The 25,748-nt window shown below is 35.1% G+C and overlaps 1 protein-coding gene across 1 annotated transcript in view; it reads left to right on the forward strand.

Moving 5' to 3' along the window:
* The window catches only part of LOC141926577 (uncharacterized), an 85,693-nt gene that overhangs the window by 21,416 nt on the left and 38,529 nt on the right, over positions 1-25,748 (forward strand). Inside the window, exons 4-19 of the mRNA XM_074832592.1 lie at positions 10,384-10,579; positions 12,847-12,983; positions 13,294-13,385; positions 14,452-14,560; positions 15,186-15,212; positions 15,572-15,610; positions 16,411-16,455; positions 17,828-17,869; positions 19,321-19,362; positions 20,246-20,284; positions 21,132-21,167; positions 22,367-22,405; positions 23,054-23,071; positions 23,629-23,664; positions 25,118-25,162; positions 25,556-25,585. Coding sequence (XP_074688693.1) covers positions 10,384-10,579; positions 12,847-12,983; positions 13,294-13,385; positions 14,452-14,560; positions 15,186-15,212; positions 15,572-15,610; positions 16,411-16,455; positions 17,828-17,869; positions 19,321-19,362; positions 20,246-20,284; positions 21,132-21,167; positions 22,367-22,405; positions 23,054-23,071; positions 23,629-23,664; positions 25,118-25,162; positions 25,556-25,585 — 972 coding nt within the window. The remainder of the gene's footprint in view (positions 1-10,383; positions 10,580-12,846; positions 12,984-13,293; positions 13,386-14,451; positions 14,561-15,185; positions 15,213-15,571; positions 15,611-16,410; positions 16,456-17,827; positions 17,870-19,320; positions 19,363-20,245; positions 20,285-21,131; positions 21,168-22,366; positions 22,406-23,053; positions 23,072-23,628; positions 23,665-25,117; positions 25,163-25,555; positions 25,586-25,748) is intronic.

Genomic DNA, 25,748 nt, shown 5'->3' on the forward strand with positions numbered 1-25,748 from the left:
AAAGAAAAGGCACTCCTGGTTTTGGACCAGCACTACTAATGTGTGAACTGAAAAGGTGGATTACTGAATCAGTGAAAGAAAAAAACAAGAGCAGCGCTGCTTCTTTCCTACTAATATATTGGAGGAGCTATAATTGGTGTAGGATTGCTTTTAAGTAAATACAGGTTATAAAGAATGCAAAAATCATAGATCTGAATTTGAAGAAGGTGAGGGATGGAGAGGGGGATTTCAGCAGTTTGATACAGCACCAGAAATCTAGTATGACCAACACAGAAGAAACAGCTGCTTATCTGGTCTTGAGTCTTAAACATACTGATTCATTCTTGGGCTTCTTGGTTTGGCTGTGGCTGAATCTCAGCATTTGTTTAAACTGAGCAAACTGCAGTGTTCACTGTGTGGGTCACAGGGGATGATGGTGTTGTTTTCTCTTCCCCAGTGTGTGTAAAAGGCACAGATCACTTCTGTGGCCCGTATACGTATCCATGTTAATTCCTTTGCTGTATATGAAGAGGCCCATATTTAATTGCTGACTCCTGGGCTATGTCCAGTTTCTCAATTTATGGTTTAACGCAGATAAAAGAGTAATGTTTCTGTCTTTCCCCATCCAACACAGCTAACTTCTTATAGGTTAACCACAATCTCCTCAAATTCACATTGACTATTTTTGTACTTCACAGAGTCGGTTGCTCTATTTATTGTCTGCCCTGTTAATCCTACAAAAAGACCAGCATTCAGTGCAAAGACTGCTTCCTAAAGTGCATATGAGATGCAAATTACCAAAGCATTTTAACAAGTTAAAAGTAAATTAAATTACAAAAGATATTTGTGCTATGAGGGTCTTTTGAAATTTCAAAGTGTATAAGTTAAACTGTTGAACAGTAAAAAAGAATATTCCATTGTTATGTGCACAAAGTAGGCCTTTGAAACAAGAGATTCAGGGTGTTTGTTCAAATTCAGGAATAGAAAAAGTGCAGATGGTATGAAGAAATTTCTTAAGACAAAGTTTGGGCAACTGAAGATCTAAGACAAAGCTCAGGTTTCTGCTTTACCAGCAAGAAGGGGACATGATGTGCACTTAAGTTTATCACCCAAAGACATCACCCAAACTAAGTACACTAACTATTCTGATACACAAATGCACAATGAAATAATAATATGTGAAATGCATCAAATAAATTCTTACACATAAAAATACATCAGAGATTTTGGTTGTAAAGTTACTGTGAAAGTGAAATACTTTAGCATGTGGGTTTTAATTTTTTAAGATTGTCTTGATATTTTTTACTATAAGCTTATATAGTTACAGATTTCCATCTGTAGTATAACAGTGTCTATTTCAGGAGGTATTATGCTATTTATGATGTGTTTATATATATTTATGTATTTATATTGTATATATTTATTTATTTGTGTATATATATACGCATAGTGTGTATATATATGCATAGTATGACACAAATTGTATGAAACTTTGAGCTGGTTTATATTGTGTAGAGACGGAAAGTGGGGTTTTTTAGGTGTGGGAGTAGAAATTGGGAGGTTTGTATCCTGTGTGAGTTCTGAGAGAAAAATGTATGTATCTTTGAAAATAATTACTGCATGTATTTATTGTATGGTCTATTTGTGCAATATTATCCTACCTATCTACTTAGTTTTAAATTAGAGCAGTCCCTTAGGAGGAATTCCTGGCAGAGGTGAAAATAAAGTAGAACCCTAGAGACAATCAGGAGTCCTAAATGAAACAGCAGGAAAGCCATTAATTGGGGATCATGCTCAGCCTGACTCTGACCTGGGCTGATGAAGTTTCTTCTTTCAGTCAGGGTTAGGGTGAAAGATGATACTTATGAAATCTTAAAGATGCTGGCCTATGCAGAGAAAGGGGTTGAGTGAACTTTTCAGGGAGTGTCACTGAGTGCTGACAAGGTCTGACACATACCATGAGTGGCAGCAGACTTTCTATATGACCTTGGCCGAGTCACTTAATCCCTCTGTGACTTAGTTTCCTCATCTGCAGAATTAGGTACAAATAATAATACTTTCCTGCCTCACAAGGAGGGGAAGCTGGGGATTACTTCATACTGTTTACAAGGTGTGTTCAGAGACAAATAGAAGAGATGCAGTGGAAGTGTTACTATTTATTGCTGGAAACCTGTACAATGTCAAATACCTTGCCGATCGTGTCCTGGAAAATATATTGTTAACTGGCTATTGCTTGGGAATCTGATATTATCAGAAACCACATGAGCTCATTACACCTTCCCTCTTTCCCCTGCTTCCTTTATGCTCTTGTATTCAAGTAGTTGAGCACGTTAGGCAAAATTAGACAACCTCTCTGCCCATCAAAAAAGTATGCCTCTTTCTACGATGGCTGCTTTTTGGCTTCTGTAAATGATGAACCTGAGACCTCCCAAAGCTACAGTCAGATTCTTTTACCTGGGAACTTCCTGTATAGGTTGACATCAAGATAGGTAATAAACTTCCTTTAGTTACAGTTTCAAAGATGTGGATCCCAAGTCCAAAAGAATATCCACTAGTGTGAGCATCTTTCCCTTGCCCTAAGAGATTGAAAGAAACTCTTATAAGCCGCAGCTCTATGCTTATTAACACCAGATCTGTGCATTGTCTGATCACACAGTAGTGCAGATTTCATGGGTGTCAGTTATGGACATGCAATGTTTCTCTCAAATTAACCAAAACTCAGTTAGCCTAAGCAGTCAAAATTTTCGAATGAACAAGAGTGCATCAGCAAAGTGAGTTTATACCAGTCAGGGTTGTATATCATGTAGCTATGGTATTTTTGACCCAGTACTGTCAGATTGGTAGAAGCTCTAAAGCAAAACTTACATTACTGAACCCTAGCTGCTCACTCCTGAGTGGACCACACATGCATATATATGTATTGCATTAACTCCCCTATACAGGTGAATCCTCTAGGCCACAGGGACTTACAAATAGCCTGTAAACATATTTTAACTATGCTTGAAGTATTCTGGATCCATAGATACAAATTACATACAAAGAGAATTTTTCAGTAATACCAGAAGGTGATACATTTAGATTCTCTGCGACTCTGGAAACAATGAATTTTGATTGTTAATATTAAGGTTTCAGTTTTCTTTTGGACTGCATATCTTGGTAGTGGAATCCCTCTTCTATAATGTCTTCCATTCCATGAATAGGTGTTTACATTTACTTAAACCTGTATATCACTAACAAATGGTAGTCACTGTGGCTTATATGAAGTATTGCGTGTGTTTGCAGCCACACCCAAGCACTCACCTTAAAAGCACATAGGGACAATACTGTTTCTTAGCTTGCACAATGCACAAGATAAGATGACACAATGTTCATGTCATTGCTGTTGTATGTGGTGTTCATGTCAGGTGTTTCTCCTGAGCAGCGCCTAAGTGTATGGCATTGATATGCTATGCAAAGTCTCTTTTGCCCTCATCTCTACTGTGGCGAAAAAGTTCAGTAGAACTAATCCATTTCATTACTCCTTTTCTACTCTTTTGTAGTCAAGTCAAACCTTTTTTTTTCCTCATGTAAGGCTCCCAGTGACATCATCTAACTAGGACTTTCGGGGTGTGGACCATTATTGTTATTTATAGAGCACCAGACTTAGACTAATGTTGGCAGGGTTTAAATCAGACAAGAAAAGCACTAACAGGAGCAAAGACAAGAAATTAAAGACAACAAGAAGTTGAAAATGTTTAGTATGTGAGAGGATAATTTTCATATTTTTTTTCTAGAAAAATGTATAGATTACTGGTTTGCTGAATTTATCAGACAGTTACACATTTATCAAGAGTAAATTTAATGTATTTCCTTAAGAGTACAAAATATGTTTTATAAATTTTAGTTGGCTCTTACAATGTACTATTTTAATGTAATATTCTTTTTCTGAAGAACAACACTATACTTAGTTATAGATAGAGCTATTTTGAGCAGTAAGTAATTCTGTATTATATGTTGCTGTATTTTTAAGAAAGGAACATAATTATTGAACATAGGAAGTGTAATGTTCCTGTATAAATAAAAAATGTGGCAATACTTAAAGGCCTTGGAAATAGGATATAAATATTGAGACACTAGTATAAGGCAGAAGAAATACTGGTTTTGAAGGAAAAGTAAATAAATATCTTTTCATGCAATCACTATGATACAATTCACATAGCCTATTAAGAATCCTCACCACTAAATTTAGACTACAATGTGTTTCAAAATAACTTCAGTTGAGTAGTTTGGAGTATAGAAAGTGTGCTGGAGGATTGCAGCAATAGTAACATCCTCTTACTAGCACTAATACTGTACACTGACCAAACCACTTTTATTTGGAGATGAAATGTAGGATATTACAGAAATTTCTTGTGATTGTCAAATTAGGTGTCAGGAAAGCAAATTTTGTTTTTAACATTTATAGGAATTTTTCTTGGCCTTCCTTCTTTAAGCAAGGAGAAAACAAAGAAAAGGAGTGGAAGAGCTTGGGAAGGCAGCTGACACTTAAGAGGAGGCAAGGATGTTCAGTAATAATTGTCAGAATTATGGAAAATAGTGTTTGGAAGAAATAAAGTTTCTTTCTCTCTCTTCCCACTCACTTTTATTGTTTCCTAGAGTCAGCTTGGAGTACTCAACAAAAGATGTGGTTATAATCTCACCTCTTCATATCTGCAAGACCACTTCTTATGCACATTTTCTCTGAAATAATTTTGGAATGGTTACTGTTTCATCGTTCATTGTCTCCCAGCACACCTAAAGTATCCAAGCAAATAGTCTGTCAGTTCTCCTGCAAAGTCCAAGACTCAGTAGTATATCAATACTGCATACTGGAAACATCAAAGCAGTTTGATGAGGATACCAGACTGAGGAGAATAACCCTCACATCTTTTACCTTGTTATTTATGTATATATGTGGACATTAGCTGAAGCTTTGTTATGCTTTCTAGCATTTCTAGTTGCAATGTAAGTTACCAGATCAAAAATAATCTTTGTCTCAGAAGTTGCAGAGAGGGTCATGAAGATAGTTGGAGGTCCTAATGTCAGTCAGGAAAAAGGAAACAAGCTGCTTGGACTGATTTGTTTAAATGGCCTTTAGTAGAATGAAATATTTCTAGAAAGCTCTGCCAGGGTTTGCAGTCCTTTATTCAAGAAGATAGTCTTTTGCTTAGGTGAGTAGCTGGCTTCCCCTTTGTCCACCATGTACTCTTTAAAATTTTCACCCACTGCCCAGTAGAGATCCCCTTCCTTTCAGTGTTCTGGGCTCTGGCCCCCATGTTCCCTGGCTGGTTGCTAAAATGAATTGACTCGCCCTTGGTGGCACAAGTCTATATGTGATTATTCTGAAGACAGACCAGCTAACTCTGTATGGGCTACCACACAATCAGAGATCTAAAAAAAAAAGGTGGCTAAAATTCCCACAGGAATATGCAGTGAAGGAGTTCCAAGCACCAGGGAAGTCCACGTGCATACAGCATAGGGTTGATGTGCACTTGCACAGTAGTTTCAGTACGTAGCAAACTTTGTAATCGTGCTTTCACCAGAGTCAGGAATTCACCACTGGTTCAGTTGGTATTTAATTTATGATCTCAGAATTGTCCTTTCAAGTGTGGAGACATGAAGAAGACCTTTTTTTAACCGGCAATTCTGGAGTACAGGTAAATTAATACTGAATATGTGTCCTATGTTTGATTCAGTGGAAAGACTGTTCCTTTGAAATAAACCGCAAGCAATTTGTTGTGTAAGAGCTGGGGCAGCAGGTTTACAACTCTCACATTGTAAAGTAATGGTCTGAGTCTTTATCAGCTTATTCAATATAGTATTTTATTAGTGTTACAGCCAGCGTGAGCATATTGCTTGTCTTATCTATGCTTCTTTATAACCATAATGTTACTGAGATTACAGCAGTTCATTGCCTGGCATTTATATATCTGCCTGTCAAACCAAGGATTCATGGAGTGCTCACTCATTGCTGCTCAGAATAGCCTGGAGTGATAATTCCAATCCCTCTGGTTACCTCAGTAACTCCTAGCTGGTAGTGAAGGAGGTCTTACATATATGCATTTGTAAGATCCCATCTCTTTGTTTATGTGTTTCTAGTGCAATTAGTTGACATTCCTTTACTATGTCATTTATTTGACCGTGTTGCCAGTATGCTATTGCATTTGTGGTGTGTACTGTGCGTTTTCATTGCTATTTATAACATTGGTATCAATGGTTAGTTTGGTGGTACAGTAAGAGAAGATTATGATCTCTTCCCGAATGGATAGCAGCAGATAGGAAGTAATGTCTTTCATAATGGAATAATGTAAATAAAATGCTACTCATTAATTAAAGGTGGTTAACTGAAAGAGAATACAGTTAGTTAAATACGCTAAATCTTAAAAATAGATAATGTTCTTAAAATGCTATCAGAATTTTGAATTTTAAGCACATTTTAAATGCACAAACATCAAGAAGTTGAATAAATTTCTTGTGAACAGTCTTTGGTTCATGGATTTCCTGGTATTCCTTGGTTAAATAGAAATGTCTGTCATATTGTTAAGGTCCTTGAATGCATCCAGAGCAGGGCAACAAAACTGATGACAGGGCTGGAAGGAATGTCCTGTGAGGAGCAGCTAAGGGGTCTGCGTTTGTCTAGTTTGGAGAAAAGGAGACCGAGGGGAGACCTCATTGCTCTCTACAGCTTCCTGAGGAGGGGAAGAGGAGAGGGAGGTGCTGATCTCTTTTCCCTGGGATCCAAGGACCAGGACCTGTGGGAGTGGTTCAAAGCTGTGTCAGAGGAGGTTTAAACTGGACATTAGGAACCATTTCTTTACCGAGAGGGTGGTCAAACACTGGAACAGGCTTCCTAGAGAGGTGGCCGATGCCTCAAGCCTGGCAGTGTTTAAGAGGCATTTGGACAATTTGGCCCTTAATAACATGCTTCAACTTGATCAGCCATGAATTGGTCAGACAGTTGGACTACATAGATGATTGTAGGTCCCTTCCAACTGAAAATACTCTATTCTATACTGTGTGTCATCCAGCTTTTGGACTTCTCCCAATCTTCAGTAGAGACCTTGTGAAAATATTACTGAAGAGTTTAGTTTTTAATGCAGGCCAGATGCAATAACTTCAGATCCTTCCCACAAGGTACATGAGATAAAACAGCTCATCAACTCTTTGCTCTGAGAAAATGCTTGGTAGTATTATGATGATTGGAATTTTCCATGTCTTTTCTAACTGTAAGAAAGGAGTAAAAAAGTGAAAAACTAGCAGCAGAATCCTCTGAGGTCAAATTACACAGACTAGTGTAGAATATTTTACTGGAACTGCTCATGAAATATTAGTAAGTCTTTTGTACAGCATAATTCTGTAGATTTTAGTCAACATACTAGTGAAGCCTTACCTATCCCAGATGCCTAGTTAAAGGTCAGAGAGGGCATGATTCACCTGTGAGGAGTGTGTGTTGTCATCGCCCCATCTGGGCAGGAGAGTCCCACCTGCGGTGTCCTAATTTCCAGGGCAGAGCATGGCCGGCCCCGATTGGCCGCGCCAGCTCCCACCTCGCTGCCGATTGGCCAAACCTTCCGCCTCCTCTCTCTCATCTTGCTGGGGCACCCGCGCTGCCCGGCTGCAGCTCTTCCACACTGACCATAGAGGGACCGGAGGATGCCCACACATCAGCACTCGGTTGATAAGGTGTGTTGGTGGGGATGTGGTGGACAGGGTGCACGCTAGCTGGTGAGACTGAAGAGTAAGTCTCTGGCTCATCAAGAACGTCTAGGAGGAGAGAAAAAAGGAGAAAAATACTCATAAAGAATGGGATTAGAAAGGGGTATACAGGACTGAGTCTTAAACTGTTGGCAGGATGGACTTGCCAGGACTGTTTTTCAAATTACAGAAAAGTGTTTATCATATTAATTAAATGCTCTATATTTAAAGGCTTTTAAAACAACTTTTGTCTCTATTCAGAAGTTTGCCCAAGGCTCTGGAGAAGCAAGCCACCAAAGTGTCTCTTCCCAAGTCCACTAGACTGTGAATGCAGTAGCTAACTAGCACCCAGGGATTTAATTGTTGGCCTGAAGTCGTATTAGACTAGGTGTGTAAGAGGATTCCTAAGGTAGCAACTCAGGTACTGCAAAGATGAGGGCCATATAGGCTCATAGGAAGAAGAGATTGTGATAAAAAAAAGAGTTAGCATTTTTCCATCAGATGAAGGAACTGAGGATACAGTTAATTTTTCATAATTATATCAAATCAGAAGCCTGCAGATAATATTTTTTTGCCAGAATTCCCTATGCTTCATTTTAGAAATATTTACTTTTAGCTTCTTTACATTTTTGATGGAGAAAATGTAAATTTGTGATGCAAGATAACATGATTGCATTGAGTATGTATTGGAACTCGGGGTCCACAGAAATTATTTTCTGCTTCTGCCTCAAGTCTGGACTTGGAATTTTGTAAGATGCTAATATGTTTCTGTTCCTCACCTAAAACCCAATTCCAAAGGATGGCACAATGATACTCTTAAAACAGTTCATGAACTGTTAAATCAGAGAGCTGATGCAAAGCAAAGGCATCTCAGACATGTTTCAACTTGTGCTTGTGTTTCTGGCTCTCTTCTAGCTAGAAAAAGAGGAAAGGAGGTTTCAGACTGGTTTTCTTTTGTGGCAGAGTGCAGCTCCAGACAATTTTCCAATCCCAGCTGAACTAGTGCTAAGGACTCGGTGCTTTGAAATAGAACGTCTAATTAGAAACAGATTTTTTTTCCATCTCTCCATGAGTCAGACAAAGATTTCAACAACACATAGACTCGTTCATATTAAATCACTGTTTACCACATCTGTTAATATAATGGCACCTACATGCTGTATTTAAAATTTAATTAGAGGTGGGCCACGTCAAAATCGTCACAAGAGATTGGATAACCACACCCAGCGCACTGATACCAAAACATAATGCTTACCAGGATCCCATTTAAGTGACATTTTCAGGGGATTTTTAGGAGGGATAGCCTTCATCTGCTTTAAAGACATGATAGCTTGCATATATAGCTTTCCTGCTTGCTGCACTTACTGGTTGTGACACCATGCAAACCTTCATCATCTTCCTATAGGAAATCTTTCAACACTTCACAGTCACCTGTTTTGTTATCTGTTGACTCAGTGGCTTTTTAAAAAGTTAAGTTCAGAGTTAAGTACATGGGTGTTTGGAATTGTGTTCTGAAGTTTTTCCCCTGCTTCCAGATGTTTCTGTTATTTATTTCATTAGCATGTACAAAACTGAATGGTCTTAACGCATTCATACACAAATTAAGATACACAGGTAGATGATACAAATTGAACATATCTCTTATGTTGTATTTAAAATGCTTAAAAAAACCTCAGGTAAATATCTCCATTCTTTCTGTTACAGCCTATTGTATCACACAAGGCAATCCTGTGGCAGATAGCATGAAAAATAACATTATTGTATATTTATTGTGTTTTAACAGTTGTATCAGCACTTCTGTAACTGGAACAGTGAGGTATTCATAAGATGTAATGGCCTTACAAATTATGTGGTGCCATGGTTGAATGTTTAGACTTTGAATATGGGCCATAAAATCTGGTATTAAACACCTGAGAATACTCCTGGGAAATGTTTCCTTTCTTTCCTGGAAAAAGTTTACTATCAGTGTCAGTACTACAAGTGAATTATAAAGAAAATAAATTTTCTTTCCACTGACAATCCTTGAAGATTGGACTTCAGTCCTGCCTCTTAGTTATTTTTGTGAATTTCTGTACTGGGTATAATTTATTCTTAACCCATATGAAGCATGCACTAACAATTCAGTATTTTTAAATTGTTTAGAAGTTCCAAACGACTTTGCAGAAGTCTTTTGTTAAGGGCTTCAGGAAACAAATATTTTGGAAAACTTCCAAGAGTTCTCTAGGGCATTTAACAATAGATTTCTTGGCTGTCTCTTGGAAGTGGAATTAGGCAAGGCAGTCAAAAGAGAGCATGCTAGTCATGGTTGTATCTACAAAAGCCAGTTTGAGACACCAAGACAACAAAGGAACTGAGCTAAATATGCCATCTCAACAACAAGAAAGTTTGTTTAAAGCTTTTTCTAGTCCAAAGCCATAATGCAGCAGACATGGCTGTTAATGGATTGCTGTCATGTAAGCAGAGAATTTAAACTTCCATTAATATTTAAATATTTTAAAATGGAAATATTTGTGTTATTTATTGCACTGCTCTGCCAGTGTATATAGGTATTTTATTTTAATTTATTTTCTTCAAAATACATGGATGCAATGATAGCCCAGCTTTCTACCCTGGAGAAAAGCAGATATTTGTCAAACATGGCAACTCCTAAAAAGAAGTTCCTATAAACTATATTGTCCTTTTGTTCCACAGATGAGGAGGCACTCCTGCTTTGTTTTTTTGTTCTGTGGGATATTTTTTCCCGGAATTCTTGGTTTTCCACAGACAAATACCTCAATTGATTGTGATTCTCTGTTACCAAACTATGAAGCTGAACCACAGACATCTGCGCCACCATATATTATTGCTGTATCTTTTGATAACTTTGAGCCAGGAAATGAAATCCAAGGTAAATATTCTGAATGACATAAAATCTTTGTCTGTGTCTCCCAGAATTATCAGTCTTCACCAAAACTCCCCTATTTCCCTCTCAGTCTAGTTAAATTTATTTTTTACTTTCAATCTTGTTCATCTATACCTGAGATATTAATCTTTTTTGAAATGTTTTCTATATACATATGTATGTTAATATTTGTAAAACTGAAAATATATCAGTTTTTCCTTTTCCTATCTAATAAATATATCTTAACTTCATGCGATAATTTTTGTGACAAAATTAAAATGAAATGTGACAGCTGGCCAAACTGGACTAATAATTAGTTGCTCTTTAACTTCATATTTGAGTATTTGCTGTTGTATCAAGCCTCTGCAGTACAAAGGGATCCTACTCATTAGATGTTCACATGCTGTCATCTTACAGGAAAATAAAAATTCAGGATGCAGTGTAAGGCAAGTCAAGAGTGAGACATTTTGAGTCATCCTTCTAAGAGCTGCATCCCAGATTTTATCAATTGCAGGAGGTGGAGCTATTGTGGTTTAAACCACCTTTTTATCTTCCTAATCCCAGATTGCTCTCTGGATGGAACACCTTGACAGCCTTGTTTCTCCACACTATGATGCCATCTCATGGTGCTGTCACACTTTAAATGGCTTGTGAATACTTCTTTTCCTAGCCATTTGCTAGAAGAAACATGGACGTGGAAGTGAGTTGTAACCCGTCACATGTCCATTGTATCTCAGTAGCTGAAAAAGAGCATTATTCACTGAGTGGCTGCTGTCGAGCTGGGATTCTGTTTTACCTGAACCTAGTAGCATGGATGTGCTTCCACGGAGAGTGATATGTAGGGAGAAAAATGGAGGAGTGTGAGAGTCCTATTATAGCTGCCATTCTTGAAAAAACATGCGTGAATAGCTCCTTCAAGGATGGGAAGCCTGTTTGGTTACTGATAGCTATTTTTGAAACAGTATTGCCAGCAAAATGATGGATGGATTTAAGTATAGGCAGACTGTTCTGTGAGGTTATATGGGATTTATCATAACAAAAGTATTGAATCCTAGATGCTACTAACTTTGCCTTCTCTCCACCCCTCCCCCCTTTTTTTTCTAACCATTTCCTTTTTTTCTTGCTTTAGCATTACTTTTCTATTGCTTCAAGTTGTAAGCATCCAGTGCCTGGTCTCAGGGAGCTGCATTAGGTTGCCCTTCCATTGAGCATATTGCAGTTTCACCTGTGGCATGCCATGTGCCAACACTCTTACCTGTGCTTGATTTAACACTACATTCAAGTGTAGGATATCACCCCTTTTGTGCGACCTGTGAAAAATTAGTGAATTAGGACTGAAAGTTGATGTCAAATTGGAAGGCTAATTATGCAGGTGTTTGGAAGTGTTAAATTGTCAAGGTATGATTGGTCCTTGCCTTGACTTGTGTGTCATTCCCAGTTTATCTGTCCTTATTTTTAATGACTACACATACCTCTGGGCATAAACCATTATTCTGATTTTATTTGCAAAAGTACCTAATACTGGCATTAGCAGAGCAAGTTTATAATAGACCATAACAAATTTGATTATGCCTCTTGAAATTCAATGTCAATTTGGATATGCAGAAAACACAACCTGCTCTCTTCCATATTTTTCTGAGCTTCTTCAGCAGCAAAATTTGAGTAAAATTGAGTAGTTCATAATTATTAACTTTTCATGTTTAATATAGAACGTTAGAGCCAAACTGTGTAGTTTCTCTTCCAGTTGTAACACATTTTAAAAAAATGGTTCTGCAATTCAGCCTTAGGCAAAAGTTAATCCCTTCTTTTGAAACAGAGGTAGAAAGAAATACAATTCTCTTTCTCCCATAGCTATTTTGACTTTGTAGGCCTAATTAGACAGAAAATAAATAAGCTTTTGGTCAGCAGGGCCACTGGCCAATATTCTGAGTATGCATGGGGGGCAAATGAGATTAATAAGAAAGTCATAGTCATTTGGTAGAGCAGAATTACTTTTAAAATTGTCAATAAATCATGTATTTCATGTTACTTTACACAGAAACGCCTCTCCAAATTTCTTCCTTTTCCTTTATTGTCATTCTCTTGATAATTAATTAATACTCTAATAAATCCCAACATTTTTAAATATTGTAAAAGGTTTTAAGTAATTTCTGTACATGCAGTCTTGTGCTTTGGAGTGAAAATTAGGGATAAAAGGGAAATTAGTTGTTAAACATGTAAGAGGTTTTAATTGTGTATGAAACTTAAATTTTTCACAATGTCTGTTTTCACAGTGACTCTAGAAGCACTTAAAGGTGTTGGATTTAAAGGATTTAATCTACAAGCTCGAGAAACAGAAGGAGATGTTCCTGTTGGTACTTTTAAAATTACAGATCCAAACACTAAAGGCTTGGGATGTCATAACATGACAGTATGTATTCAATCTTTAGAATACTTACGTAAACTTGGCTTCCTTTTGAATACTTTAATCAAAATTGATAGAAATAGTGAGCATCTTTTCTATGGAAAAGTTATTTCGTCAGTAGAGTTTAAAAATTTAGACTTTCTCAAGAAATACATGTACCTTCTATATGTGATATGAATCTAATGTGGAAGCTACCTGGCACTTTTTAGGAGGACATCATTGTTCTTGTTGTAGTAGAGACAGTTCCCCTAATAATATAAGTAAAAGTCACTTTTGCATCTGATATAATTTTATGTATATTTCTTTTTAATTGCAGAATTCAGCAGTAAGTCATGCAAATTCAGATGTGAAACAGAAAATTACAACGACATGGATTGCTCCACATGATGTTAGAGATCTTCAATTTATGTAAATAATTTTGAGGAGTTTTTTTGCCTTGAAATTTTATTTCTATGAATTATTTTGACATGGATCTGTGTTGCTTCTTTCTGATGTTCTTGTCTTGCCACAATCATGGGTTTTTCATAGTTTGTCACAACTTCCCACTATGTCCATTAAATAACATGATTTCCATTTCAAGGTATAATTATAAAAGGTAAACACTGCCCTACAGATGTTAATATATGTAAATAATTCCATTAAGCACAGTGTTATTAATGGATCTTTGAGTAACCAGTTTTTACACTTTGACCTCTTTAATTACAAGAGCAACAATATGAATGTAACTAGTTCCTTGAATAAGTAAAGTTCAGACTCTATTCAATTATAACTTCTTTCATTTTGAACCACATAATGGTTTGATGTAAATGCTTGTAAGATAAATTTAAAAATAAGTTAACGACCCATGAACTAACTGCTGAAAACAGGAGAAGACAAATTTATCCTGTTTAATGCTACTTTTCTTGCAGACCTGAAGCTTGTAAAAGTATCACCTGGTCTAATAAAATGCATGCTTGATGTAATTGGAAAATATCTAAATATTTAATATCTTGATGTTGTTTGAAGTATAGATTTATGATAGGAGCATCTTACCTTTTCTTCATTAAACCCTGAGGAATACAAAAAGGAGCAAAAGTACACAAATTCAAACCATGATCGCTTCCACTCGTTAATGTCAGTTCACTATCATAGATATATAGATTGTCAGAGTGGGAAAGAGGTGAGACAATTTTTATGGACACTTGAGCTGATACTCCTCACTGGAATGAGTGCTTCTTCAAATAGTGTCCATTCCTCTTCTCCTCCTTCTCAGCATCTATTTTATTTATCTTCAAAATGATGTTGGATGATAATACAGTAACTGGAAAAGTGTTCTGGAAATTGATGATGTTCTTTTCAAACTTGACTGTATAACCTTAAAATCAAACTAGAGTTGATTTTCTTGGCTGGAGAGGTGGGGGAGGAAGACTTCATTGGTATTTTATACTGAAATATTTTGATAGAAAAAAAATGATTATTCTGGGTTTTTTTCCAGTGCAACTGTTGTTCAAGATCTAGAGAAATTTTGGGTTGGAATTCAAAGCAAAACTCTCACACCTATGCGTTCTGAGTCAGTTAATGGGACAGGAAAAAGTAAAAGGAAGGTATGTTTTGAGTGTATTTGCATACTAGAAATTAATACAGTAAATTAAAATATTTTTGACTTCACACAAGACATATATTCATTGTCATGTATTCATTAACTAAGATGGCCAAAATCATTAGATATTTTCAACACTTTTAATTTAACTGCCTAATCCTCTTACTAAATTGATGAAAAAAAAATATTATTTTTCCCCCACAGAAATAAGGAAACTGATAATCTAGTTATCAAAACAATCCATAGCATAAAGACAAAGAAAAGAAAATTAGTCATGAGGAGAACTCTGCTGTACTTCATGGTGTACTGTGCTGTTCTTAACTTCTGCACCACTCCCTGGGAACTATAGCTGTGTAGCACGTTCTTAGCAATGAGTTTATTTTTTGGCCAATAATTATGCTTATACGAAACATTTTAAACACGATAGGCAGTTAAAGAAAGTCTGTTCAAGTCTATTGTATTGGTTCTTAACTGTAGCAACACTGATTTGTGTCATCTTGTTATCTAACCAAGAGTGAACACCTCTCTTTTGTTCCTCACTTCACAAAACATATTTTGTTTCCTATAATAAGGTGCTTTTTTTTCCCAGTAAATAATTTGTAAATATTTCCTCATTTTTTTCCTCACAGCTTATGATAGAATTAGAATGTAACAAGGTAAGAATAATTTTTCTTTAATTTCCCAAATTTCAGTTACCTCAGATTTAGAATTCCTGTCCTACTGGTGCAGGTGTTTCATGGTTGTAGCATGAAGATTATATCATACCATTCAAATTACTTCCCTAGCGAGATCTCATTTATGCTTACATTTTGTGTACAGTTTTGAAGGTATTTTTAATTAGTTAACATCAGTTCTCAGATCAGATTGTTACAATCTGTAAGGTCTTGTAAGTAACAAAACACTTGACCTCTTCACTCAGACCATGAATGTGAATTCAGTTGATTTCCTGTTTAAAATAAATTGGTATCTATACACCAGTCAGTAAACAGTAACTGGAACCTGTACTTTCTTGCAGCGTGGAGGGACTTACACAACACAAGGCCGATGCATCATGGTAAATATTCTTTCTTCAAAAACATTGACATACTGCTGATTGCCCAAGATCTCAAGACTTAGTTAAAAGCTTCTTCTAGTCCTTTATTCCTCTTGTCGCTCAATGTATTTTTCTTTTTGGCAATTTATCTTGGTTGATTAAAATCCCAAACTTTCCAAATGGTTGTCAGCCTTGTTACCTTTTCCTCCTACAGGTTCTCTCTAACTAATCTGGAGTAATTTTCTAATAGAAGTTTTCTTCTTTCTGTCTTCACTTTTTAGTCATAGTGCTTGCTTGCTTTTCAAGATCACTTATTTCAACAGCTCTGAAATATTGCCTTTTGCAAATCATGATCTAGATATAAAATTTAACTATTTGATTTTTTTTTTTCTGAAAACTATCACTTGCAGCTCAGTGAAGAAGTCTCTTTTTCTTCTTTCTTTTCTCCCAGAAAATGTGCCCTACATTTTGTAGTGTCTAGTGATTGCATAGTCACATCAGTAAAATTTTTCATCTACTTTTTAATGATCTTGACAGTGTAGGTCTCCTCATCAATGATGGACATCAAGTGTATGAGGCCAGATAAAAAAGGGTACAAGCAGCAGAATTATGTTAATTTATACCAGCTGTTTTCGTATAGTTTTGATTATTTGGCGTTAAAGATCTCTGAAATAATTTTAATAGTATCAGTGGAATGAAGTCACAGAAAAGTACTTTGTGTTCTTCCTTTTCCCACCAAGTAGATCTTTCTTTCCTGAAAATAAGTTATATAAAAATCAATTTTCTGCAAAATAATAAATAGCATTTTGGTTTCTTTACAGGTTGGACCCTCTGGTTCCTCTCAGAAGAGCTACTCAGGCAGTCAGGTAAGAGTCCTAACTCCCAGCATTTGGACATTTTCCTTTAGTAACCTTGAACAACTAAAATTCTGTAACTACAGAGCACTGAGATGATTTAATACTGTACTGAAATATCATCTCTGCTAGTTAATGTAGAATACCAGAGTTATTCATCCAGTAAACTGTATGTTCAGTACCTGGACGAGGTTCAACTACCTACACTCTGCTGAACTCAGTAGCTTGCTGTCAGTATTCTTACCTACAAGATGCTTCACCATCTCTGATTTCACACATTAAGCATTTTTATCAAGCATTGACCCTTTTGAGGGAGAAAAGAAAGACTACTTCCACCTTCCTAGAGGATTCCTACCTATCTATGCACATATGCATGTAAACACAGCCACAAACCATTTTTTTGTCATTTTAGAGACACCTAGGATAATGAAAATGAAACTGTACTTATCATTAATAGATTTTTTTAGGCATTTTTCTTTTTTTTTTTTTTTGATAATCAAAATGGAAGGACTCATTTTACTTGTGTTTCACTGTCTTCTCCACAAAATTTTACAAAATTTCTCCAAACTTCACCAGATATTCATACGTATATTAAAGCTCCTCTATAATGTCTGTATCACTTTTAACACCAGATTATATTTGCAGCTGAAAATTCAGGGATTTCACTGTCTAGTTAGTCTTTTAAAACTTTTGGGGTATGTATGCCTGCATTCTCACTGATCATTTTCACTTCTTTAATCACAGAAATGTATACCTGGTTTTTAGTTAATTGTCTCCCCTACCATAATGTGCCTATTTGCACTTGAACTGTCAGATACTTTTTAGTATGTCTGCAGTTTCTCAAACTGAGCTTCTTAAGGATATATTTCTTACTACTTATTAGTGATTATATTTATTAGTGAATTATCTGGTAATATTCACTACTTGTAAGTGAAATTACCAGACTATGAAAAATACCAATTATTTTTATATATATACTAAATACTGAGTTTCTTCATTGTGTTTCTTTCATATATAATACATACTTTTTTCTAAGAACTGAGTTTCTCATCTTGTTATGTAACTATGTGAAGTTACTTATGTTTTCTAAAATATAGACCATTTAGTAAAACAACTTGTGGATTTTGAAGGGTTACTTGACCAATGACAAAGTTATAAGAAATCTGTATGATGACTAATGTCTCATACTAAATTAGAATTGTTACAGCCAGTTGCCAGTGAACAGGTAACCTCTGTACTTGCTTATCCCATATTTGCCTGTACACATGGTCATTTGCACAGCTTTTAATGCCATAAACAGCAGGGCTTTTGTTTTTTTTCTTTCTGCCCTCCCTCCACCTTTTTGTTTTTGCATGGAAATAATTGACTTCTGTTTTTATTTCAGAGTGGGGTAGTCTACACAATAAGCAAGAGTGGATGTGTCCCTGTAAGCACTTTTCTTACATTTACTTTTTTGTCCCCAACGTAACTGTATTCATAGTAACTCCTAGCCTTCAGCTGCATTATTTTATATGAGTGTTCATGTGGGAGTTTCTGCTGCAAATAGAAAATAGTGAAGAGAGAGATAGAAGATAAATATTACAGTTTATTGAATGATATGAAGTAGTTTGCAAACAGAGATGTTAAAAGTTGAACAGGAACATATAGATTATAGAATGATGAGAAAAGAACTGGAAGGGGTTATCTGTTGCACTTACATTACACTCATTATACAGGTTGTCTATTCTCTCCTTCTATGCAAGACAAGACTGGTATGAATTGGTCTGCATGTTCTAAGTTGTTCCTCCTCTCAGAATTAATCACACAGATATCTACAATAACTAAGGTTATTTTAGTTTTTCATTCTTTCATGCAGCAGGGATACTAGTGAAGCTATGTATCCTAGACAGGTCAAGCCAGTCATCCAGAAATAGGTGAAAAATGCAAGAGTGCTCTAATGTGGTGCTGAATAGGTCAAAAACTTAGCTGAAGTGTATTTATCAAGATGGTGACTAATTGTAGGGACTAAAATATTTGAAGGTTTTTGTCAAATATATATAATTATTTTGGTTTCCTTTCAACATTTACAAGATAAGATTTTTATTTTTTAATGCAAAGTTACTATGTTCAAACATTTACTCAATATAAAAAATGAGAAAAATCTTGGAAGGTAGATGAAACAGTCAAGTTTACTCTTTCTATATCAATGACAGGGTTTTTTTGCTTGTTTTTCATAGTATAGCAGGTAAACAAAAATAAGCTAGTCATGTAGTTCTATTGCTAAGCACTATCAGTTGCGACTTCAAACTAGAAAAATGGGGATGGCAGCATCAACAAGGACAATGTTTGCAAAAATGCAAAACATTCATGTTATCAGTACTTGTAAAATGTAAAATTCATCACAATGTGTACAGGATTTTTGCAAAGAACAACAAAATAACAGGTTCGGGGGGAGACTATTGATTGCATTATTAATAACAAGTGAGATTTACTCTAAAAAAGGAAGGCATTAATTTTTGTTTCCTTCAGGTTTCTGCTTCCAAATTTTAACATTTATGTGTATATATATATATTACATGTAGAATGTGTTTGAATTACAAGCATTGTATTAAATCTTTATCGTTTCTTTCTATTAAAATAATGTCTTGACAGTGTCTGTTCTAAAATGTTTCCCAAATACCGCTGGATAATCACTAATTTACAAAGGGCTAATGTGCCTGGCTCATATGTTCACACATGGGTGTTCATGCATAAATAGTGACAAGTACAGTAGTCTCTTTATCATCTCTTCTTTACATATTCTGCATAAGGATCAGTCAGAATTGAGGATGTCTGAAGTGTGCCTTTTCTTCTTAAGCAATTATAGAAGAGAAATAACTGGTTTCATTTTTTTCTTAGGGAGGTGCTGCTAATGCGTATAGTCAATATGCTTGTCAAGATGTAAGTTGCTTATATATATATTTACTGATTGACTACTACTGTGCTTCTTAACCCATCTCCTTACTGCAAATTGCATTTGATTCTCTTCTTCAGACCTATATTATTCTTCCTAAATATATTAAGGAAAATGGTGATAGTCTGAGGTATTATTCTGAAATTAAAAACCAAAATTAAAAGGTGTTACATTGTCACTTCCTCAAAGTGTGATTGTTTATGTTACAGGCACTACCCATCACCTCTTCTAAAAGCGTAATTTGTTAGCCTGCTAAAACATCAGAATTCTTACTGTGTAATGCTTTCTATCTGTTAGAGTAATTGTCTTTGGATATTGCATGTTGTGCAATATTATTTGGGATTTTTTTACAATTTTTGTGTATTAATACAATAATACTTCAATTAGTAGAGAAATTGCTGTTGTCAATCTCATTTATTTTGTTTTCACCTGAAAGCATATTTTCCATTTTTAAAATCATGAAAGCAAGTGAAAAAAATCTATCAGAAAGACAACACACTCTCCAATGCCTGTTAGGAGCTGAAACCTTGGCCAAGAAACTGCTTAATCATATGCTTAACTTTAAATACATCATTAATTATATTTATTCCTAAATATTAAATATATTTTATCTTTGTTTAATATGTAAGTGTAAACTATTTGTGATAGGGCAACATTAATCTTATGACTATAGTGGAATGTTGGAAAATTTTTACTTCAGCTATCTTTAAGCAAGTTCAGTATGCTTTACTATTGCCCTAGATATATTTAAGTCTAGAGGTAATGAGTTTGATTTGAAGTGCACATCCTCTAAGGAAAAAAGCAAGGACTTCTAGATACAATTAACAAGTTATTATATAAATAAATATCTGATTTATGTTTTTATTTCAGAGTGCATCCTTATCCGGCAATGGTATTGCCTATGGCCAGGTAACTACATGCTTTTCAACATGTTTTCAGTTTCCTAAGCTATTCGGAAACTACGCAGTTATGCCCAACTTTTACCAAACAATAATAAAATTCATGGAAGGGGATAAAGGAGGACTGTCTTCCAATGGTTAAGTAATAATCATATCTGGAAATAACTTCAACAGATGAGTTACATGTTCAGTGTATTTTGTAGTATCAACTTTGTTAGAAGTTATATACTTTGATTTTGCACAGAAATTCAATTATATTTATTCTGTAAATGAACACCAGTTAGTTTTGTTATGATATTCCAAAAACCAGTACTTTCTTTGATAGTTACTAAGAATTAAAAGTATTTTGCCTGTACAATTGCATATATGGGTTGATGAAATGGAAAGCTTCACCACATGTTATTTTACGCTTCATTTAAAACATTTTTATTCTTATGGCACATAGTTATTCTGGTTTATATTTCAGTGGTAGGTTTTTTAGTTTTGGGGGATGGGTTCTGGAGTTTGGGTTGACTTTTTTTTTTTATGAAGTTAGAAGAGGTTAATTTTTTTTTCTACCAATAGATTATTATAAACAAACTTCCAATTTTATGTTAGATGAAACATTAGCCGCTTTTATACAGTGCTGTGTAAAACTAGCAAAATAATTGAGGGTTGCAGAAAAATAATAAACTAGTTTATTTATTTCACTTATTCGTTTATTAATTGCCAATCCATTAATATTTTTATTCAGAATCTTATTTTGTTTGGTAATTTAGAGAAACTATGTTAGCTATAACATTCTTGTGGAAAATAGTGCTGTAGTTAATTTGTCATACATTTACCTAAACAAAAAATGGATTCTGTGTTCTTTACAGTCTGTCCCTTCAAGCAGTTCAGATTCCACTAAGAAGGTAAACGCTTCTTTTCAATTCAAATGGAAAAAATTCTTATAGTTGTAACTTGGCACGACTTGTTTTATTTCAATGGTACTACAGTTCCTTTTACCAGTTAAGACTTTTCAAGGTTTTAACCCAGATTGATTCATATGATTTGAATCAGTTTGGTTCTTAGATACCTTATATTAGCTAGCCATGCTTTGGTGGCTTTTGTTGATAGTTGGCTTAACTGTATGGAAAATAAAATTTCATACACGTTTATGGGGATTTGTTTTAAAAAAGTTAGGATAGTGATTGTGATGTGATTAGGACTTTTAAGGATATAGATTCTGCAATTATTATTCAGATGGGGCTGGATAACGAGTGTGACTCAAAGCAAGTGAAATCAATAGAATTCATATTACTGTTGAAGTTGACTCATAATATTTACATGGACTCTTCCTCTCAGTTCAGTCCCCAGGAAGCTCAGGGCTAATACTGTGGTGTGTTCAGTAAACACACAGTGTACCTATTCATGTCCTCATAGATATTTCTTTTTCATTTTAATTTCACATTATTTTAAGAATTCAAAACATATTGATAGATTTTTTTTATAACTTAGTTTTAAAAACATAATACTTCTCCCTGTTTTATACTAGAATTCTTTACTTCTGATAGCATCAACTTTCTTCTTCCTTTTTATACCACTGGATAATACAAACTGTTTTCAGTTTAAAAAAAAAAGGCAGGGGAAACTTCTAGTTAGAAAGCATTAAAACCTAAACAGAAGATACTATTATTGTGTTTGGCTTAATTTTTTTGAACGAACTCAGTATTAAGCCTCTGTTTAGCATAATTCTGAATAAAGAGAAACAAAATTGATCTTCCAGTTTGGGGTGTAAAGTTGAAGATCAAAAAGGACACACAGGATAGGCCAGTGGATATGGTATGATACATGAAATACTGCTTCTGTCTCTACAGCTGAGTCATTGTGTGACTGGGAGCAACTCTTTTATCTCCTTATACTCTTGTGTAAACCATCTATAAGTATATATTGCTTGGTAATGTGCATTAAATTTTTTTATAAAAATAGTATTTTATAAAAGTGATCATCCATAGCATTATTATCAGAGTTAGTAAATTTAGAGAATTCAGTAGTCTTCATTTTCCTAATATATTTGACTATTTAAATAAACTCTATGATGAGTAAACAGTTTTCTCTGATTTTTCTATAGGTAGTGGTCATTGCCAACAGCAACCCTTTTCCACCTGTGGTAAGCAGTTTTTCTCTACAGGGCTCAGAATTTTGACTCAAAAAGCTTTCAAATAACTACATGCTTAATTCATAAAAAAAATTCCTGGTGTGTGGAGACAACTCTTTGGCAGGCAGGGTTTACCCTAGGTGCATACTTATCCTCAGGGAAAGCCAGTAGTAAGATAGCTGCAAATCTTGTGGTTCTGTGATTGTTATTAGTACTTGCAGAGATATTAGATTAGCTGTCAATTCTGGGTACTTCAATGCAGTCTCTGTATTCCTGAATAGTTTTGATTTTCTGTTTCTATTGCCATTTTCTTTTGTAAGTTCACTTCCACTCTCATTTTTAACTATTCAATTTCCACTTGTCTTACTTGGAACTCATACAGTCAGTCAAAGGTAAGTTTAGCCTTAAGGTGGTTAAAGTGAATTTGTATGACACAACATTTGATATATATGTTTTTCTGGTGTCTAGTTTCTAATCAAACATGTTGATGTTCTAACCCGAATGAAGATTAAGATGCATTTGTTCTATGCTATCCTTTCCGTATCTTTCACATTTGGTTGTGTATTGCATACAAATGATAGGGCCCTTTTTCTGCTGCAGTATTCTGTTTGGACAAGTCCTTGTGTAAAATAATTAAAGATTGTTTTGTTTCATTTGCAGCGTCATACCTACCCCCAGGTAAGCATACTTTTTTCTTATGATTTCTATAATAGTAATATAGTTCTTGTGGATCAAACCAGTTGCCTCAGGATGGTGTCTGATGCCCTTTTACATGTGTCCTGCACGCCCCAAAATTCAGCAAACAAATTATTAGATCAGGAATTGAATTTGTATGTGTGGTGATATATGTCCAATGCAGGTGACAGTGAGACAGGTTGGGGGGATGATGATGTCTCAGCTTCACTCACCACATTTGGAAAAGCTGAGCTGACTGGTAGTGCAAAAAGAGCATAGCCTGTGCTCTGCTGTTCTCCACAGAAGCTATAATAGAAGCAGAAGCAAATGCAGAAAATTACTTAGTAGGGTCAGGCTGCCTCCACAAACTTTCAGAGCTGAGGATAAACTAGTTTAATGCTGGGTGTTAAGAATTTGATACTCAGTACATCACACATACGACCTTTCCCTTTATTCCCCCAAGCAAAATAGTACAATTTCGTATTTTCTGTTTAACTGCATTGCATTTAAACAAGTCAAATTAAATGTTCTCTGTTGTGGTTTTCTGTTTTTGTTTTCAGAGTTTGGGAAGTTCTGCTACTAGGGTCATAATACAGGTAGACATTCTTTCTCCATTATATTTGAGTTTTAATTAAAGCCCTATATCAGTAAACTAAATAATGATTCATCTCTTTGCAAAAAAATAAATACGGGTAACTTATGGATATTTTAGATATCCACAAACTATAGTGGTGGAGTGGTTACAGTAAAGTGGATATCTTACTCTGTTGCTGTTTAAAGACCATTGCAGCTGTTTTCTACAGTCATAAAATACAAAACCATCTGTATGCTAACTCCATAGTGCTCTCAAAATTTGCAAAATTTAACCATCTCAATCTGCTCAGGAAGGCAGATGGAACTCCAGAACTTAAGCTTGAATGTTATTTGATATTAAATCAACTATGCATAAATCATAACCTGCCCAGTTCCATGTTCATTTAAACAGTCTATTTTTTTCATGGAAACAACTAGTTCAGTGTTACTTTTTTTTTAAAATCTGCTAGTTAGTGCTTAGGTAAACTTTTGTTTGTGTTTCTAACATTGCTTCTTGATAACCAGGCACTTAGAAGGTTGATTACAATCCAGTCTCATCAAGAGCATGTTTGTAAAGTATTATGGATATCACTCAGGCATATTTTTTCTGGGTCCTTTGAGGTTTTAACCTACCTACCACTCTTCACAGTTTAGGCTTTCCTTACTTCATATGATAGTCCTTCAGACTGTAACAACAAATTCTCACTTCTGTTGAAATATCAGTAGCAGGTTACCGCAGCTGAAATCTGTCTTTTGAAAATCATTGCTTTCAGAATGCGTAGCATTAGATTCTTCCATAACCAGAGATGAATTCTGCCAGAGATTTCCTTTTTACTTGATTTCTGAATTTAATTGTATAATGTTTTGAGTACACAGGTTTAATATTTTCAATGTGTATATATAAATAAAACTGAAAAATATTTGATTGCTCTCATAATCCATGTACTCCATGGGAATTGAAAGATTTTCTGCAGTGACTTTCCCTTGATTAAATTGTAACTGTGGCTTTTCCAGTTTTTGTTCTGACAAAGCCTTTGGCAAAATTTTGTTGTGCTTATTCATTAAAAAAGCAGTCATAATGTGAATATAAATTGATATGAATTTAATGACAATTTGTGTGATACATTTGAAGGGCAGAATTAAACTCACTTGAAATACCACAATATGGAACATACTGTATTATATGTATTATTTTTCTATATTATTGTATTATATGACAAATTTCCGTTAAGAAAATTACATCAAGATGTATAAATACTTATAGCACTTTACTTATGAAGGATCTTTATATACTGAAGTATTGAACATTGAAGCACATGGAGATGGCATAAATGAAGAAAGAAACAGCATAAGGAACTCTTTCTGGCTTTCAAACTGTCTAGTAGATATAAGGATAGAGTTGCTTCTGGAAATGTTTTAGTACTTAAGCAATTCCTCTCAAAAAATAAATAACCCTTTTTTTTTGTTCCTGTGTAGACTGGACAAAGACAGCAAAGCACCAGCAGCAGTACATACGCTCAGGTAAGTGAACTTTAAAAGGACTAGAAGTGTTCCTGTAGACTTCACAACTTGGTCCAGCACAACTTGGAAATAAATGATTTCATACGTTTTTAAATCTATTTCACAGGGTACAGATATTACTGTTTCTCTGATTTTTGTGCATAAAATTGTCGTCTGGTATTGATGTTTAACTATTATTGTTTGGAGTGCTCATAAATATATTTTCATGTTTGATTGGTTGACATGGCTGTATTCCACACAATGTGTCCTCTAAAAGGTTCATAGAAGTCATGACACCGAGAGAAAGTGATTCTAGGCTCTTGGAAACCCCTGTGCAGCTGTATTTCCATAAACATTACGCTCTTCATAGAAGCCTCCTTGTCAAAGTAGTAATTATCTTCTCTTTTTCTAAAGGGTTCCCAAGGCATCCAGTCCTCTAGCCAGGTGAGAATATTTTGTTGAAATATATTTAAGGTTTTCTGTAGCAGGCTGTCTTGTAAATGGAGTTTGGGGGTTGCTTGGGGTTTTTTCCTTCTTGCGGTTGCTGAGTGGTCCTTGATTGTGGTTCATGTCCCTGAACAACCTTGAAGAAAAAAGAACATAGTAC

This window comes from Strix aluco, chromosome 8, assembly GCF_031877795.1.
Source record: "Strix aluco isolate bStrAlu1 chromosome 8, bStrAlu1.hap1, whole genome shotgun sequence".
NCBI classification, from domain to species: Eukaryota; Metazoa; Chordata; class Aves; order Strigiformes; family Strigidae; genus Strix; species Strix aluco.